This window comes from Arvicanthis niloticus, chromosome 4, assembly GCF_011762505.2.
Source record: "Arvicanthis niloticus isolate mArvNil1 chromosome 4, mArvNil1.pat.X, whole genome shotgun sequence".
NCBI classification, from domain to species: Eukaryota; Metazoa; Chordata; class Mammalia; order Rodentia; family Muridae; genus Arvicanthis; species Arvicanthis niloticus.
Genome location: NC_047661.1, coordinates 65,483,812 through 65,498,026, shown reverse-complemented (window position 1 = coordinate 65,498,026; position 14,215 = coordinate 65,483,812). Strand labels below are relative to the sequence as shown.

Below are 14,215 nucleotides of genomic sequence, written 5' to 3'. Positions count from 1 at the left end.
TTTATTAGGCAGACTCTGCCACACATGGGCTGAGCCTGATTGGTTTCTATGATGATAATTTGTATGAGAGAAGCAGGACAACTCTTTTTTTACCTTCCAACTTTCAGAATAAGAAGCTGGTGCCCTCGTTACATCCCATAGAGCTTGCTTCCAACAAAACTTAACAGACAAAAATCAAATACATTTTTATCAAAATACATTTTTATAAAACATTTTAACAACAGAGAAAAGAGAATCTGTGAGCAACCTAAATTATCAAAGAAGTCGGTGGGAACTTCACCTTTATCTAGTGATGGCAGAAGCCCAGAACCTGGGATAATCATGGGACCCAACAGTGTCTGCTCAAACCTTTACTCCTGACAAATCAAAGACCTGTCCAGACTCCAAGGCACTGTAAAACAAGGCAGAAACTACCTGTTCTCCAGTGAGAGGCAAATGTAAAAAGGAGATCTGACTTTTCTCTTTTTGCAGTGCTTGGGGTAGAATCCAGGGCCCTTCTATGTGAAGTAAACACTCTGCTATGCACTATTCCAAGCTCCCTGACCTTTCAAGAAGCCACATTCACAGTTAAAATTGTCTGTGAACACAGAAATTATTTGAAACAACCACAAAGGTGGTTGTGACTAAAACAAGTGGTTTTTTTTTTTCTTCAGAAAAAAATTAAGATGAAAAGCAGGAAACCACAAATTATAAGATGATAAAATCATAGCAACTCGTACAAAGCTAGAGTGAATGTGTAAAGCTCAAAGACAGAGGATGTAAAGAATCCACAGAGGCCTGCGGAAAGCTGGTAAGGTAACAGTGAAGATGGCATCTCATCTGGCAGATGCAACTGAAGACAAGTGGATCTGGAAAGCCTGGTAAGAATGTAGTGGGGCAGTCAGTAAACAAATATATAGAGACATTTTTTTCAAATATTCATTTCTAAACATCTCTTTAAAATGTAGTTATTTAAATAAAGAAGTAGGTTGGGCAGGGTGGTACAGGTCTAAAAAGCTAACTCTTGGGAAGATCACATTTTTGAGGCCAGCATGGGACTGTCTTACATATGCACACACATACGTGCGCGCGCGCGCGCGCACACACACACACACACACACACACACACACACACACACGGCACATGCATAGGAGAAGTCAGGCTAAGGCAATTGCACTAAAAAATTGCTGGCCTACTCTGCCACATTTCCACATCCCCTCCCTGCTCCTTTTATATGAGGATACGCACTTCAAAGATAGTCCACAACCATGAGAACCTATGTCCTGGTAAGAACAGATATCTGCACCAAATAAAGCCTCTTCGGGATTTAATTTGAATACAAGAAAGCTCTTGGGCAGGTGGTATGGACTGCAGTTGAACCATTTTAACGCAAGAATGGTCAGGAATCTGCGTGGAGACACTCAACAATCCTGTTTATAAGCTATCAAGGTACCAGGAACCCAAGTCCTCCCAGTTCTAATCTTCAAGGGCTGTCCTAGCTTAACTCCAGGCACCCCTGTCACACTCCCCTCCTAGCTTTTCACACACACCCCAGGTGTTAACCCCAAGACCACACTACAATAAATGTCCCATACACAGAGCATTGTCGTAGCGTTTATTTTCCAGAAAACCTGATTTGTAAAAACAAAAGGATTTAACTCAGAGAGTGGGTTAATTTCCTCTTTTCCATTTATTTTTTGACTAATCCTCGAATCCTACTCACCTTCCAGCTTCGTGCTATGGACAGACAAGCCCTTAATCCTTCTCAATACCCCCTACCCTGACCCTCAGCAAAAACAAAACAAAACAAAACAAAACAAAACAAAACTAAACTAAACTAAACAACAAAAAACAACCTCCACACAGTGGTTCCCCCAAGACAGTAGGGGGCGCTGCAGGGTCCGCAGCTGCTTTGCTTAAAACCCTTGCAGTCTGGCTGAGGCGAAGGGGAAAACGCTGAGAGCGCTATCTAGCGGGAGAAGCTGGTCCTGCCTCTTCCGTGGCTACTCCTCAGCTGGCTTCCGCCAGGCGCCTGAGTCCCGGAAGCCGGAAGTGCTGCACTTGAGGACAGAGGCATGGGCCTAGTTGGCCTCAAAGTTCTGCTGCTGCTTTTGCTGGGTGAGCCCCAAGGGCAGCGCCAAGAGGGGAAAAAAGCAGAGTTTTTGCCTCAAGAAGGCATCATATGATAATGTATGGGAGTTATTTGTGAGTGGCATCATCCAAGAAACTCTGCAAGGTTATTGCATAAACGCCACTGTTAATAATGTCCATGGTTCGATAAAGCAGTAAACAAAACTGAGGTCCTTGCCTTCATGGTTCTTATAATCAGTGCACGTATTGAAAATGTAAATTATAAACCATACCAAATGGGTAGTAATGTTATGAAAGAAAAAGAGCACCTAAAATAGGGACAATATAGTCCTGTAATCCCAACATTCAAAAGATCTATGTTTGAGGCCGGACTGGGCTAAATTTGGGGATTCTAGGCTGACCTAGCCTACATAACACAAAAGAACAAAAAAGGGTAACAGGTTAGTATAAAGTGGCCTCTCCAAGAGGAATAATTGGAGCAGATACTTGAAAGAAGCAGTACTTGGCTCAGTGATGGAACACATGGCTAATGCCTTCCAGCCCCAGCAGCACAAGGGGTCTCCCAGGTACCATTCCAAGGGACTCACTTGGCTGGGGACATGAGGGAATGAGGAAAGGACAAACACACAACACAGACACACAGAAAAGCTGGGGTTGGGTGACAGGAGCTGCAGCAGCTCAGAAGCTAGGCGTGTTTATTATATATAGCTGAATAAAAAGGTGGGCTTATTACATACCCGTAAACAAAGAGGCAGGGTGTAGCGTATAAAGCTGGATTGAGGAGGCAGGTTTAGCTAATCTAGTTGTCTTTGTTGGGGAACATTCTTCAGGCCAGAAATCTGGTGGGAGAAAGCTACAATGGACATTTTCTGACCATCAACATTAAACATATGAATCAGAGGAAGGTTTGCCATCCCTCTGAGCCTTACCCCAAGAGGTGAGGGCCTCTGCCATTTTCCCACAGGTCTGAGGCTACTTGATAAAGCTATGCCCATGTCAAAAAAAAAAAAAAAAAAATGCCTGTGCTCAGGGCCATCTCCACTACCTACACAGAGGAAGACTTCATGGAAATGAGCAACTTAGATAAGACCCAGGCCTGGGGAAACTGCACTTCAGGCCGAGGAAACTAGAGGCACTTTAGGCATAAGTAATTTGTTCGGTTAATTCTTTGGCCCACAATTGATTAAAACAAAGGCATGCTATCAGTAGCAAAAAGGTAAGCCATAGTACAAAAGCTATACATGTTTTGTAAAATGACAATTCAGTTAAAGAAAACAACATAAAAATAAGGAGCCTATAAATTTCAAAAGCATCTCGGGGCACCACTGTGAGCATACTTGATGCCCTGACAATGACACTGAATCACCAAGTAAACGGTAAGCTTCAGCTGCCATAGGCAGGTAGGTATATAATTATCAAGAGCCCTGCTCACTGGCAGATAATTGTACATTTTAGCCTTAACTACCAATCTGGAAAACTTTCTGTTCAGTGAGTATAATATGAGATGTTTTCTTGTGTATTAATGAATGATATGGTGTGTTTTCTGTAGGGGCTAACCAAGGCTCTTTTACCAAAAAGAAACACTTGCAATCGGGTGAGTAGTTCTCATGCTGGCTTAGACTGCAAGGTCTGAAACTGGAATTGGGGTGGGGGGGGAGGGAGGGACTAGAGGCATGGCTTAGTGGTTAGGATCAAGGGCTGCTCTTCCAGAGGTCCTGAGTTCAATTCCCATCACCCATATAGTAGCTTACAACTGTCTATAACTGTAGTTCCATGGAATGCCCTCTTCTGGTGGGCAGATAAAACATTCATACAGATAAAGTATCTAAATAATGAAGTCTTTTTACAAATGGAATTGGAAAGGGTGAGGAGTCCTAGGAGGGCTTAGATCCTAGAGAAGGATGAGATGGGAGTTTGGGGACAATGAGAAAATGAAGGAACTTCAATCTGCACAGTTCCCCTGCTCTTCTTTGTTTAGTATGTGGACGACCTGTATACTCTGGACGCATTGTGGGTGGCCAAAGTGCTGCTTGGGGGCGCTGGCCCTGGCAGGTCAGCCTACGTTTTGACCACACCCACACTTGTGGAGGTTCTCTCATCAGTGACCACTGGGTACTGACGGCAGCACACTGCATAAAAAAGTGAGTTGTAGCTGGAAGCTAACACACAGAGGCTTCTGGGAAATGTTTGTATGGTGTCATGGGAACCTGGAGACCAGTGCCAGCCTCCAGATCTGTGGGGCAGCAGGGAGCCCTACGTCACCTTGGAGTGAATGGAACAGGGCGAGACAGTTCCCTTCCTTTGTGTCAGCTTACTTCTGAGGCACAGGTCAGGAGTTTGTCTTGAGATTTTGGGGCTCACAAACATAATCTGAGCTTTCTCAGAGCCACTGTGTGAAAACAAGTTGCTGTGTGGTGAATACCACATGACACTGGTTCCTCACAAAGACTCTGACTCAAATAAGTAAGCCAGAAACAGATTCAGTCAAGCCTGGGATGACTGCAAGCCCACTCTGATTGGAGTGGTTTTAGAGACCCTGAGACAGAGATGATAGGTCACAACATTGCTGTAGCAACTAATTGTGCAACAACAGATAATTAATATGCATAGAAGTCAAAATAACAGGCTTTTTACTAACAACTGTGAAAAGTCAGGAAAATAGTGTAGTGACTTCAAAATGCTGAGGGTCTCTTCCGAGGACAGAATTGTACAGTGTACCCACATACCCATATACTATGTATGAATCAACAGGATATAAACATAGACATTTACAAATATACAAATTAAAAAAAATGTTACCACCCACACATATGGGCAGGGAGGAACAGGAAAACACAGATCTAGACAAAATAGTAGGCTTTAACACAAGAGAATTCTCAAGAAGATCATAAATATTATAAATGTAAGTCCAAAATGATAGCAGCCAAAGTAGACCAGACAAGAGGGCCGAGGGCCACAGTGGGGTGGGTGGGGCTACATAATTAACTTCAGGAAAAAACTTCAGCAAAGGGTTTAGTTTGAAATACAGTCACAAGATCCAATCTAACCTGAAGTGCAGCAAGCCCACACAGTGATGAGACAACATCTGTCTAACCCTATTGGTTAGGAAGAGGAGTGACAACCAATCAGGGAGAGGCTTGGCTCAGTCACTTTCTATTGCTGTAATAAAGACCACAAACCAAATCAACCCAGCAAGGAAAGGTTGGTTTCAGCTTACAGGTGTTGTCCAACATGAAATAAAGACAAAACAGGAACTTATGGCAGCAACTGAAGCAGAGACAGTGGAGGAACCCTGCCTACTGGCTTGTTCCCCATAGCTAGCTCAGCCTGCATTCTTATACCACCAAACCCTTAGGGGTGGCACACTCCACAGTGGGCTGGACCCTCCCATATCAATCATCAATCGAGAAAATGCCCTACAGACTTGCCTCCAGACCAGTCTGATGGAGGCATCTTCTCAGTTAAGGTTCCTCTTTCCAGCTGTGTCAAGCTGACAAAAACCTTAGTAGAACAAGGCTAGTCAGAGAGATGTATAAGGAAGCTGCTCAGTGTTCACCTTCTAATCAGGAACTCAAGACGCAAAGTGTGTGTGTGTGTGTGTGTGTGTGTGTGTGTGTGTCTATGTCTGAGGTGGGAGTTGTCATAAAGGCAAAATAGTGTTTCTTAAAAACACCAGAGAAATCATTAAGGGCTGAAAACTGAAGGTGACTGACTCACACACACACACACACACACAACTAGAAGGGGTGAGAGAACAGGGAGAGTATGTAGGGCAAATTCTGGCCACCAACATATAAGAGGAGACCACAGGAAGAGAAGCCAGGGCAGGGCACAGAGAGAAGAAAAGGACACAGACTAACCTTTTAGCTCAAGATTAACTGAGTGTTGGTATTCTTTCTCGTTCAGTCTTTGGGGTACAGATAGGTAGCTTGTTCTGATCTACTGAAGGCCAACACTCCACTTTGATTTTCCTCTATCTTTCCCTCTTAGGACCTGGTACAATCTTCTATACAGTGTGTGGCTTGGGTCCATTGATAAAGAGTCCTCAAGCACAGGCGAAGAATACTACGTGTCCAGAATTGTCATTCCTGACAAACACCGCCATACAGATGGAGATATTGCCCTGCTAAAGCTGTCTTCCCGGGTCACCTTCACGCCTGTCATTCTACCCATCTGCTTGCCCAATATCTCAAAGCAGCTGACAGCTCCAGCTTTTTGCTGGGTGACTGGATGGGGAGAAACTCAGGAAGGTACAGGAGAGATGGGGAGAGACAGGGTCTTGTGTAGCCTTAAACTTACTCAGTGGCCAAAGCTGGCCTTGAACTCATGCCTCTCACATCTCAGCTTCTTGGAACTGGAGGTGTCTACACCCGGCTCTACCTAATATTATTGAACTGGATCAAATCAATCTATCAGTTTTCAGATGGAGTATCTTTTCACACTTACACATTCATTGACTCCTGTGTCTTGCCTAGAGGCTGGTTATAACTGACAGAGCAAATGCTAACAATTTAAACACATAATTATCTCTCCTTCAGACTTATTAAACATGACTTAATGTTTGGAGTGTCTAGCTTTCCTTGGTTTGGTGTCTGTATGTTAATTTGTTGACAAAATGTATGTCAACACTTTTCCAGGTGAAATAGAGATGGGACAGGAATTTATCTCGAAGCAGAAAAATGATAAAGAGCAATTTTAGAATAATTTAGATTGCCTATGTTTTAATTTAATCAGAGGTTACCTGAATATTCTTTATTTAGAATACTGGTACAAGTAAAAACCCTCAGACAGAAAGAATTCAAATTTATTATCATTTTTTTTTTTAATTTAACCGTTTCAGATCTTTCCATAAGCAAGTATGGCTGGAAGATGTCTGGTTCTGACTGCTGTCCTGGTCACTGTGCAGGTTGTTAAAACCTCTCCATCTTCCTCTGCAGGCCATTACCCCTCCACCCTCCAGGAGGCTGAAATTCCTATCATTACCAGTGAGGCATGTGAACACCTGTACAACCCAATTGGTATCTTCCTCCCGGATATAGAGCGGGTCATCAAGGAAGACATGCTCTGTGCTGGTGACAGCCAGGCGAGGAAGGATAGCTGCAAGGTTAGTGTTTGCTCTTGAGGCATTTCTACACACCTTCCTTCTAGACCTTAATGTGGATCTAAGTTGTTTTATCTGTAGTTAACAATAAATTACAACCCAGGAAAATGATAGTTCTGGCAATAATTCTTGAGTTATGCTGGACAAATCAACTGACCTGTATCAACATTTAAATTTATTTGTTTTATTTTTAAGATTATAGTTACATTATTCTCCCCTTTCATTTCCCCCTTCAAACCATCTATATACCAATCCCTGATCTCTTTCAAATTCACAGTCTCCACTCTCATTTAATTGTTGTTATGCATATATATTCACATGCACACACAAACACACACACAATCTGCTCCATCTATATAGTATTACTTGCATGTATATTTTCAGGGCTGACCCTGAAAGTTGGTATTGGACAACCAGTTGGTGTGCTCTCCCCCTGGGGAAGAGCCTAGCTCCCACTCTCAGCATTCCTTCCCTCCTGCAGTTCTCAGTGTATGGTTGAGCTCGTGGGCTTTTCCCATCCACTCTGGCCTGTCTGTCGTCTTTGTTCAGCTCACATTTATGCAGTCATGTTGGTGAGATTTGATGGGTGTGGCTTCTGACATTACTGAGAGACACATTCTCACAGCAAAATCACATTCTCCCTGATCCTCTGGCTCTCATAGACTCTCTGCTCCTCTTCCATAATGTCCCCTAAGCCATAGGTATGGGAGTTGTATTATAGATATATCCCTTGGTACTAGACTCCATGACTCTGTATTTTGAGTAGGTGTATATTCTGTAATGTTGATTGATGTCAACTTAACTCCTTCAAACATAAAACTATTGATCTAGGCTAATGGTTTGCAACCTCCCAAGTGCTGTGACCCTGTAATACAGTTCATGTTGTGGTGATCCCCAACCATAAAATTATTTTTTGTTGCCATTTCACAAATGTAATTTTGCTACTGTTATAAATCAAAATATAAATATCTGATATGCAGGATATCTGATGTGTGACCCCTGAGAAAGGGTTATTTGACATCCCCTCCCAGCAAAGGGGTAATGACCCACAGGTTGAGAACTATTGGTGTAGATCAATGGAGCCATTTGTTATCACATCTTTTAAAACCTGTAATTTTTCATAAATATACTGAAGTAAGCACACACTTGCCCACATTTTACTTTTTTTTTTAAGAAAAAGTATATGATGAAATATTATTATTTCAGAGCTGACCATTAGGTATTGGACAACCAATTGGTGTGCTCTCCCCTGGGGAAGATCCTAGCTCCCACGATCAGCATTCCTTCCTTGCCTGCAGTTCTCTGTCTAGGGTATATTATTTCATCATATTCTTCTCAAATGTCATTTGGAGTCTCCTGATCAACTGTCAGCCATCAGGGTTTGTGGGTGTTCCTCAATGGTACACACAGAGTTACCTAGCAGCCATGTAGTGCATGTTGTGTTGGTCTGCTGGAATCCAGGTGACTGCCCCAACCTCCTTTCTCTTCTTTCTAGCATTTTTCCCTTTGCTTTCTAATTGTTGTGGTAGCTCTGAGCTCTGTCCCCTGATCTCAAGCCAGCAAGACTGTGCATTTCTATTTAAGTTCTTGCTACCAGATATGCAAAGGATGGACCTGTTTCAGAGAAAACTACTTAAAGACAAAGTGCCATTCTTTTTCTGCCAAGGATTAATCCCAGTTTCTGTCGGCTGTTGACCTCTCTCCACTGCCTTCCTAGAGTTGGCTTTTCTATGTCATCCGCAGTAGAGCTGCTGTGAGATAAGCATCAGAGAACAGAACACACTCTGAGTGCACACACAACATTCTCCAGAATACATTCTCAATACAGTTGAGGGATTGAAATCATAAGCAAAGTGGGATCTCTAGTAACAACAAAATAAAATTAAAAACAAGTAACTATGGACAACTCAACTCTGTGGAAGTTAACATATTCTTAAATAACCAATGAGTAAGAAAGAAAGAAAGAAAGAAAGAAAGAAAGAAAGAAAGAAAGAAAGAAGTCACAACAAAAAATTAGAAAATAGTCTGATAGAAATGAAGTAAAGACATATCTTATGGTTGGCGCTAATACAGTGGTTAGAGAGAAACTCATAGTTGTAATGCCAGTTCTATAAACAAGAATATCTCAAGTGAGAACCTGATCTCCACATTAAGACATTGGGAAATGCAACGCATTTCCAGCCCACTCTCAGTCTGACCTGCAAGGCCTTGGGTTCAGTCTGAGTACTGAAGAAAGAAGGGGCAAGGAAGGGAACAGAGAAAAGACAGCCACTAATGAGAGGGAGAGAGGGGGGAGAGCACAGTACTGGGGACATAAGGGGGAAAACTAGACCTAGAAAGAAAAAAACAAAGAAAATGAGAATTGTATTACTGAAGCAGAAAAAAGAAAGACAATATAAAAAATTAGCTAGACTGATAAAGTAATAAGCTGATATTAAAACTCATATGGAAATTCAAGTGGCCATAAACAGTCTTTAAAAAGGAAGAACAAAGTTGGAAGACTCACACTTTCTGATCCCAACGCTTTCTACAAAGCGACAGTAATCAAAACAGAGTGGACAATCATAAGACCAGACAGGCAAAGTGAGCTATGAACAGCATTATATCAAAAAGCTGTTACAAAACAAAGAAACAAAACAGGAGACAAACTCCCAATGGCTGTCATTATCACTCCACAGAAGAAATGAGCGCTTAACAGAAAAAAAAAAAAAAAAAAAAAGACAACGGGAAAAGAGCGGGTAACATACCGCACTGAGTAAGTCTTGCTTTGTAGTGACAACCCTGATGAGAAGCAGCATGTAATTTTACTTTGCTTTTTCATAGTATATCAGATGAACATTTAGAAATGGCTAATGTACATCTTCAAATTCTATGATCCCAGAACTTGAGAATTCCACAGCTGAGGGTCCAGGTCTAGTTCTGAGGACCTCTCCATCACCCCTGACTGACCCTCCCCTCCCTGTAGGGCTTCTCACTGCTGAGCTCAGAGCTGTCTGTCTCCCTTAGGGTGATTCTGGAGGGCCTCTGTCGTGTCACGTTGATGGTGTCTGGACGCAGATAGGTGTGGTAAGCTGGGGTGTGGAATGTGGTAAGGATCTTCCTGGAGTCTACACCAACGTGACCTACTACCAAAAGTGGATCAGTGCCATTATCTCAAGAGCCCCAGGCTGGGGCGGTGACTGTACTCACATGACTTCCTGTTCTCTACTGTATTACTTTCTCTGGCTCTCCTGGGATCCTCTTGAGCCTTTGGCCCTAGCCTAATACCTAGACAATCCAGGAGCTGACACTGCTGGGGAACTAACGGGATGGGTCGTGTGTGGAGACTAAAGCCTTAGCAGAGAACTCATGAGACAGTTGCTGGGATTCCTGGATGACTAGCTTTATGTATTTGATTTCAAGGTTCCTGACTGTCTTATGTTTTAGTAGATGGAATGCAAACAGCTAATAAATAAGGCTACCACTTCTGTGCATGGTTTGGGTGTGTTATTGTCATCGTCCCAGAATAATGTGTCTTTTGAGGGAAGAAGGATGCTTCCTATGAATAGATATTTGTGAATGTGAGTTAAATTAAAAAAAAAATCAAGATGGTGTAAGGGAACTCCATAAAGGGTCTACTTTGAACCTTAGCTGCCTCGTGGACTTACCTGTCCTGTATGTTTTGCCTCCTCCATCAGTCTTTGTTCCCTTGATAACCATCTTCTATCCCTGAATCTGTGACAAGGAGTGCATGGACGTAGCTTAGCTCTTGTAAAATTTCAGTCAGTGATTTACTACTAAAAATAGTGTTAAGTGACAACACAGCCCCTGGAAAGCAGAGACAGCAAGTCTGAGGTCAGCCTGTGCTACATAATGAATCTGAGGCCAGCCTGAGTTACAAAGCAAGACCTTGTCTAAAAAATGCAAATCAGTCAACTAAACAGATTGATGCTATGAATGAGCTGGAGCCCTGAGGTCTTAGGTGTAAATGACCCTAACCTACAGAGGTCCCATAGTGTCCGTTTTATAATAAAAGACTTTAAATGTTCAAACCAAGGAAAAGACCTCCATGCTTAGACTGCAGGGGCTCAGAGCTTAGTCCTGCCTGGAACACAGTCTCCTTGATTTTCTGGTGTAATTTCATTTATACACCTTCCAGTTATCCTTTCTTTCTCATTTGACTTGTTTATTGCCATCTGTGACTTTTATGGTAAATCAACTTCCAAAACCACCCCTTGGTATTAATTTGAGCACATTAAGTAGGAAGTGAGTACAAAAGCCAGACATGGCACATGCTTATAATCCCAGCTCCGGCCATGACTTACATTCTCAAGCTACCCTTCCCTGAAGCTCTTGTTGGCTCTCCTGACCAGAACAAATCTTTATGGTAAACATTTGCACAGCCTGGTGGAGCCTTCCTTCAGAGAACTCGACACAGCAGTAACCTAGCATTGTTTTATGTAACTGTATAGTTATCATATCTGTCTTATCAAAATGTAAGGTCTGCAAGAGTGAAGACTTTTGTTTTTGTCTACAACTGTATCCCAGCCTTGCTAACTATCTGAATGAAAGAAAAAAGGAAAAATACCCAACTTATTTTTGTCTTCCCCAAATACCCTGTGAGGATTTGAGTACTCTGTTTACTTAGACAACCCGGACTCTTGATATAATTCTTAGACTCAGGATCCCAGGTGTTAATTAAGTAAAAGAATGAAAGGGGGAAATGGTGTTGTTCCTGCTGCCCAGACAACAGAGCAGAGGAGAGACTACTTAAAGCAGGTGACAAAAAAACAAAAACAAAAAACAAGAACAGAAACTAAGGCAGCTCTGGATGACACAGCTGAGAGAAAGGACGGAAACAGAGGAGGAAAGGGAAAAAGAGGAGGAAAGAGAGACTACCACCAAGGACCAGGGTGGAATAGAAAGTACAGGTGTGACCTGAGTCACAAGGCAAAAAGGGCACAGGCCAAGACCATCAAACAGCTTCCTCAAAATGGGAAGTACCTGCTCCACAGCACAGCATCTGGCAAAACTTCTCTCAGGAACCAGGAACCAAACGGAGCGTAAACCTTTAGCAGGTGCAAGGACCCAGTGCAAAGAAGGCTAGCAAAGGATCTGTCACGTGATGGGCTGGGGCAGGAACGGGAGTCTGATTGAATAGAGGGCTGATCCTTCCCCTGGGGAAGTCTGAAGTGAGTTGGTGGGCATTCAACAGTATCGAGTGCACACCAAGTAACAGGCACACAAATAGCAGAACCTGCAGTACACTAAGCCTGCCTTCAGGGAGCAGCCTAGTGAGGGAGTGACAATATCAAATGCAAAAGAAACAAACTAAAGCCATGTACAAGAAGGTCTAGTGGAGAAAAATAAAAACAAAGAGGCAGCAGGTTGGAGGCAGGATTCCACCTGGCGCGTACTGTTTTCCTTCTCCTGTTTCCTATCTGCCCCATCCTTACAGCCAGAGCCGTCTACACTGGTGATCTGGGAAAGCCACAGCTTGCCTTTACACTGAATTAAAACTGAGCATTAAGACACCCAGCAGGCTCTTCAGCCCCTTTCCACCTCATGGCCTTATTGTGTCTGCCCTCCATACCTAAAATACCCTTCCTTTGTACATCTCAATGCATTTATTTCTGTCTACTGTTCAGAAAAGGAAGCAAAGAATACCAACAAAATACATTAAAAGCACCATAGGAAATGGTTTTTAAAATTAGGGCTTGAGGTGTGGCTCGTTGGTAGAACACTTGCCGTGATAAGCAAAGCTCTGGGTCCTATCTCCAACACCAAGAGAGAAAAATTAACAGACAAGGGGTGAATTGCACAGCACGTGAGTTAGCTCTCATTAAGGAGAGAACAGGGAAGTTTATCTTCTGCTTAACTTAAATATCGACTTCTCTATGATATATTTGGGGCTCAGTAAAGATCTGAACAATACTTGTGATTGCATTTCAAAACAAGACTCAAAGTAATTATATACATTTTCTGTTTCAGTTGCTAAAACACAAAATGGAAAGTATAACCCAAATTGTGGGATATGGACTTGTTAATACATTACTGAAGGGGGGAAAAATCAATAGACATTTGTATTCACAAAACTAAACTGTCAAGCAGTTACTGGCAACTAATGTAGGCAGCGCCATCACACCGACAGAGTGAAGGAGGACACAAACAAGGGCATCTTTATTCTCCGCTTTGGGAGGACTCAATATAGCACTTCTGATTTAAAATCCATTTTAATTTGCAGAATATGTTACTTCCTGGATTATCTCATTTTCATATGTTTTACTTTTCATTTTCAGATGTCTTGAGAAATTTTAATTTAATTTTTTTTTTTTTTGTTTTTTTTTTTTTTTTTTTTTTTTTTTTTTGTAGACAGGGTTTCTCTGTGTAGTTCTGGCTGTCCTGGAACTCACCCTGTAGACCAGGCTGGCCTCGAACTCAGAAATCTGCCTGCCTCTGCTTCCCAGGTGCTGGGATTAAAGGCGTGCACCACCACTGCCCGGTGAGAAATTTTAATTAAGGCAGGATTTTAACAAATAAAAATTGCTGAAAATATCTAGTCAACATTTTCCCTAAAAGTGGGAGGGGCAATAATATAGATTGTGATATCCAGATTTTTCTCTTTGTTACCAAGTTCATCAGGGAATGACCTGGTTTCCCCTCAATCTCATTAAGTCATACAATTGTCCTCCCCTGTGTGGGGACATCACAAAATAGAACTGGAAGCCTGCACTCTGCTTCTGTTTCAATGGTGGCACTCCACTTTTTCAGATGTCTTGTTTTGTTGATGCTATTGCAATCTCTCTAACAACTCAGACAAAATACACTTTATTTACATAATAGAAATGACCCATTTGCAACTTCATAAAACATACCCCTTCAGGAAGAGGAGGGGGGAGGCTCAGCTAATCGGAGCTCAATTTCATTCTCTATCTCCAATGACGGAGAGGAAATACTCAATCAGATGAACAAAAAAGACTAAAATCTTTAATGGAGATCCTAATTGACTTTCAAGATAATTATTTTTAACCAACCTAAAGTCTCCCCGGTGTCTTCTCTAATGT

At 42.3% G+C, this 14,215-nt stretch overlaps 2 protein-coding genes across 4 annotated transcripts in view; one reads left to right on the top strand and one right to left on the bottom strand.

Moving 5' to 3' along the window:
- Positions 1-14,215, bottom strand: part of Sh3d19 (SH3 domain containing 19) — a 159,568-nt gene that overhangs the window by 125,317 nt on the left and 20,036 nt on the right. The window lies entirely within an intron of this gene.
- On the top strand, positions 2,028-10,644 carry Prss48 (serine protease 48). The gene is made up of 6 exons (XM_034500247.2): positions 2,028-2,098; positions 3,621-3,665; positions 4,050-4,212; positions 6,062-6,321; positions 7,009-7,175; positions 10,179-10,644. The coding sequence occupies exons 1-6, from the start codon at positions 2,056-2,058 to the stop codon at positions 10,434-10,436; spliced, it is 936 nt and encodes a 311-aa protein (XP_034356138.1). The 5' UTR covers positions 2,028-2,055; the 3' UTR covers positions 10,437-10,644.

Bases quoted from the DNA above. Each gene is read 5' to 3' on its own strand.
- Prss48 (XM_034500247.2), top strand. From the start codon at position 2,056: ATGGGCCTAGTTGGCCTCAAAGTTCTGCTGCTGCTTTTGCTGG. The intron at 4,213-6,061 runs GTGAGTTGTAGC...TTTCCCTCTTAG, and splicing joins GCAGCACACTGCATAAAAAA to GACCTGGTACAATCTTCTAT. The intron at 6,322-7,008 runs GTACAGGAGAGA...CTTCCTCTGCAG, and splicing joins ATGGGGAGAAACTCAGGAAG to GCCATTACCCCTCCACCCTC.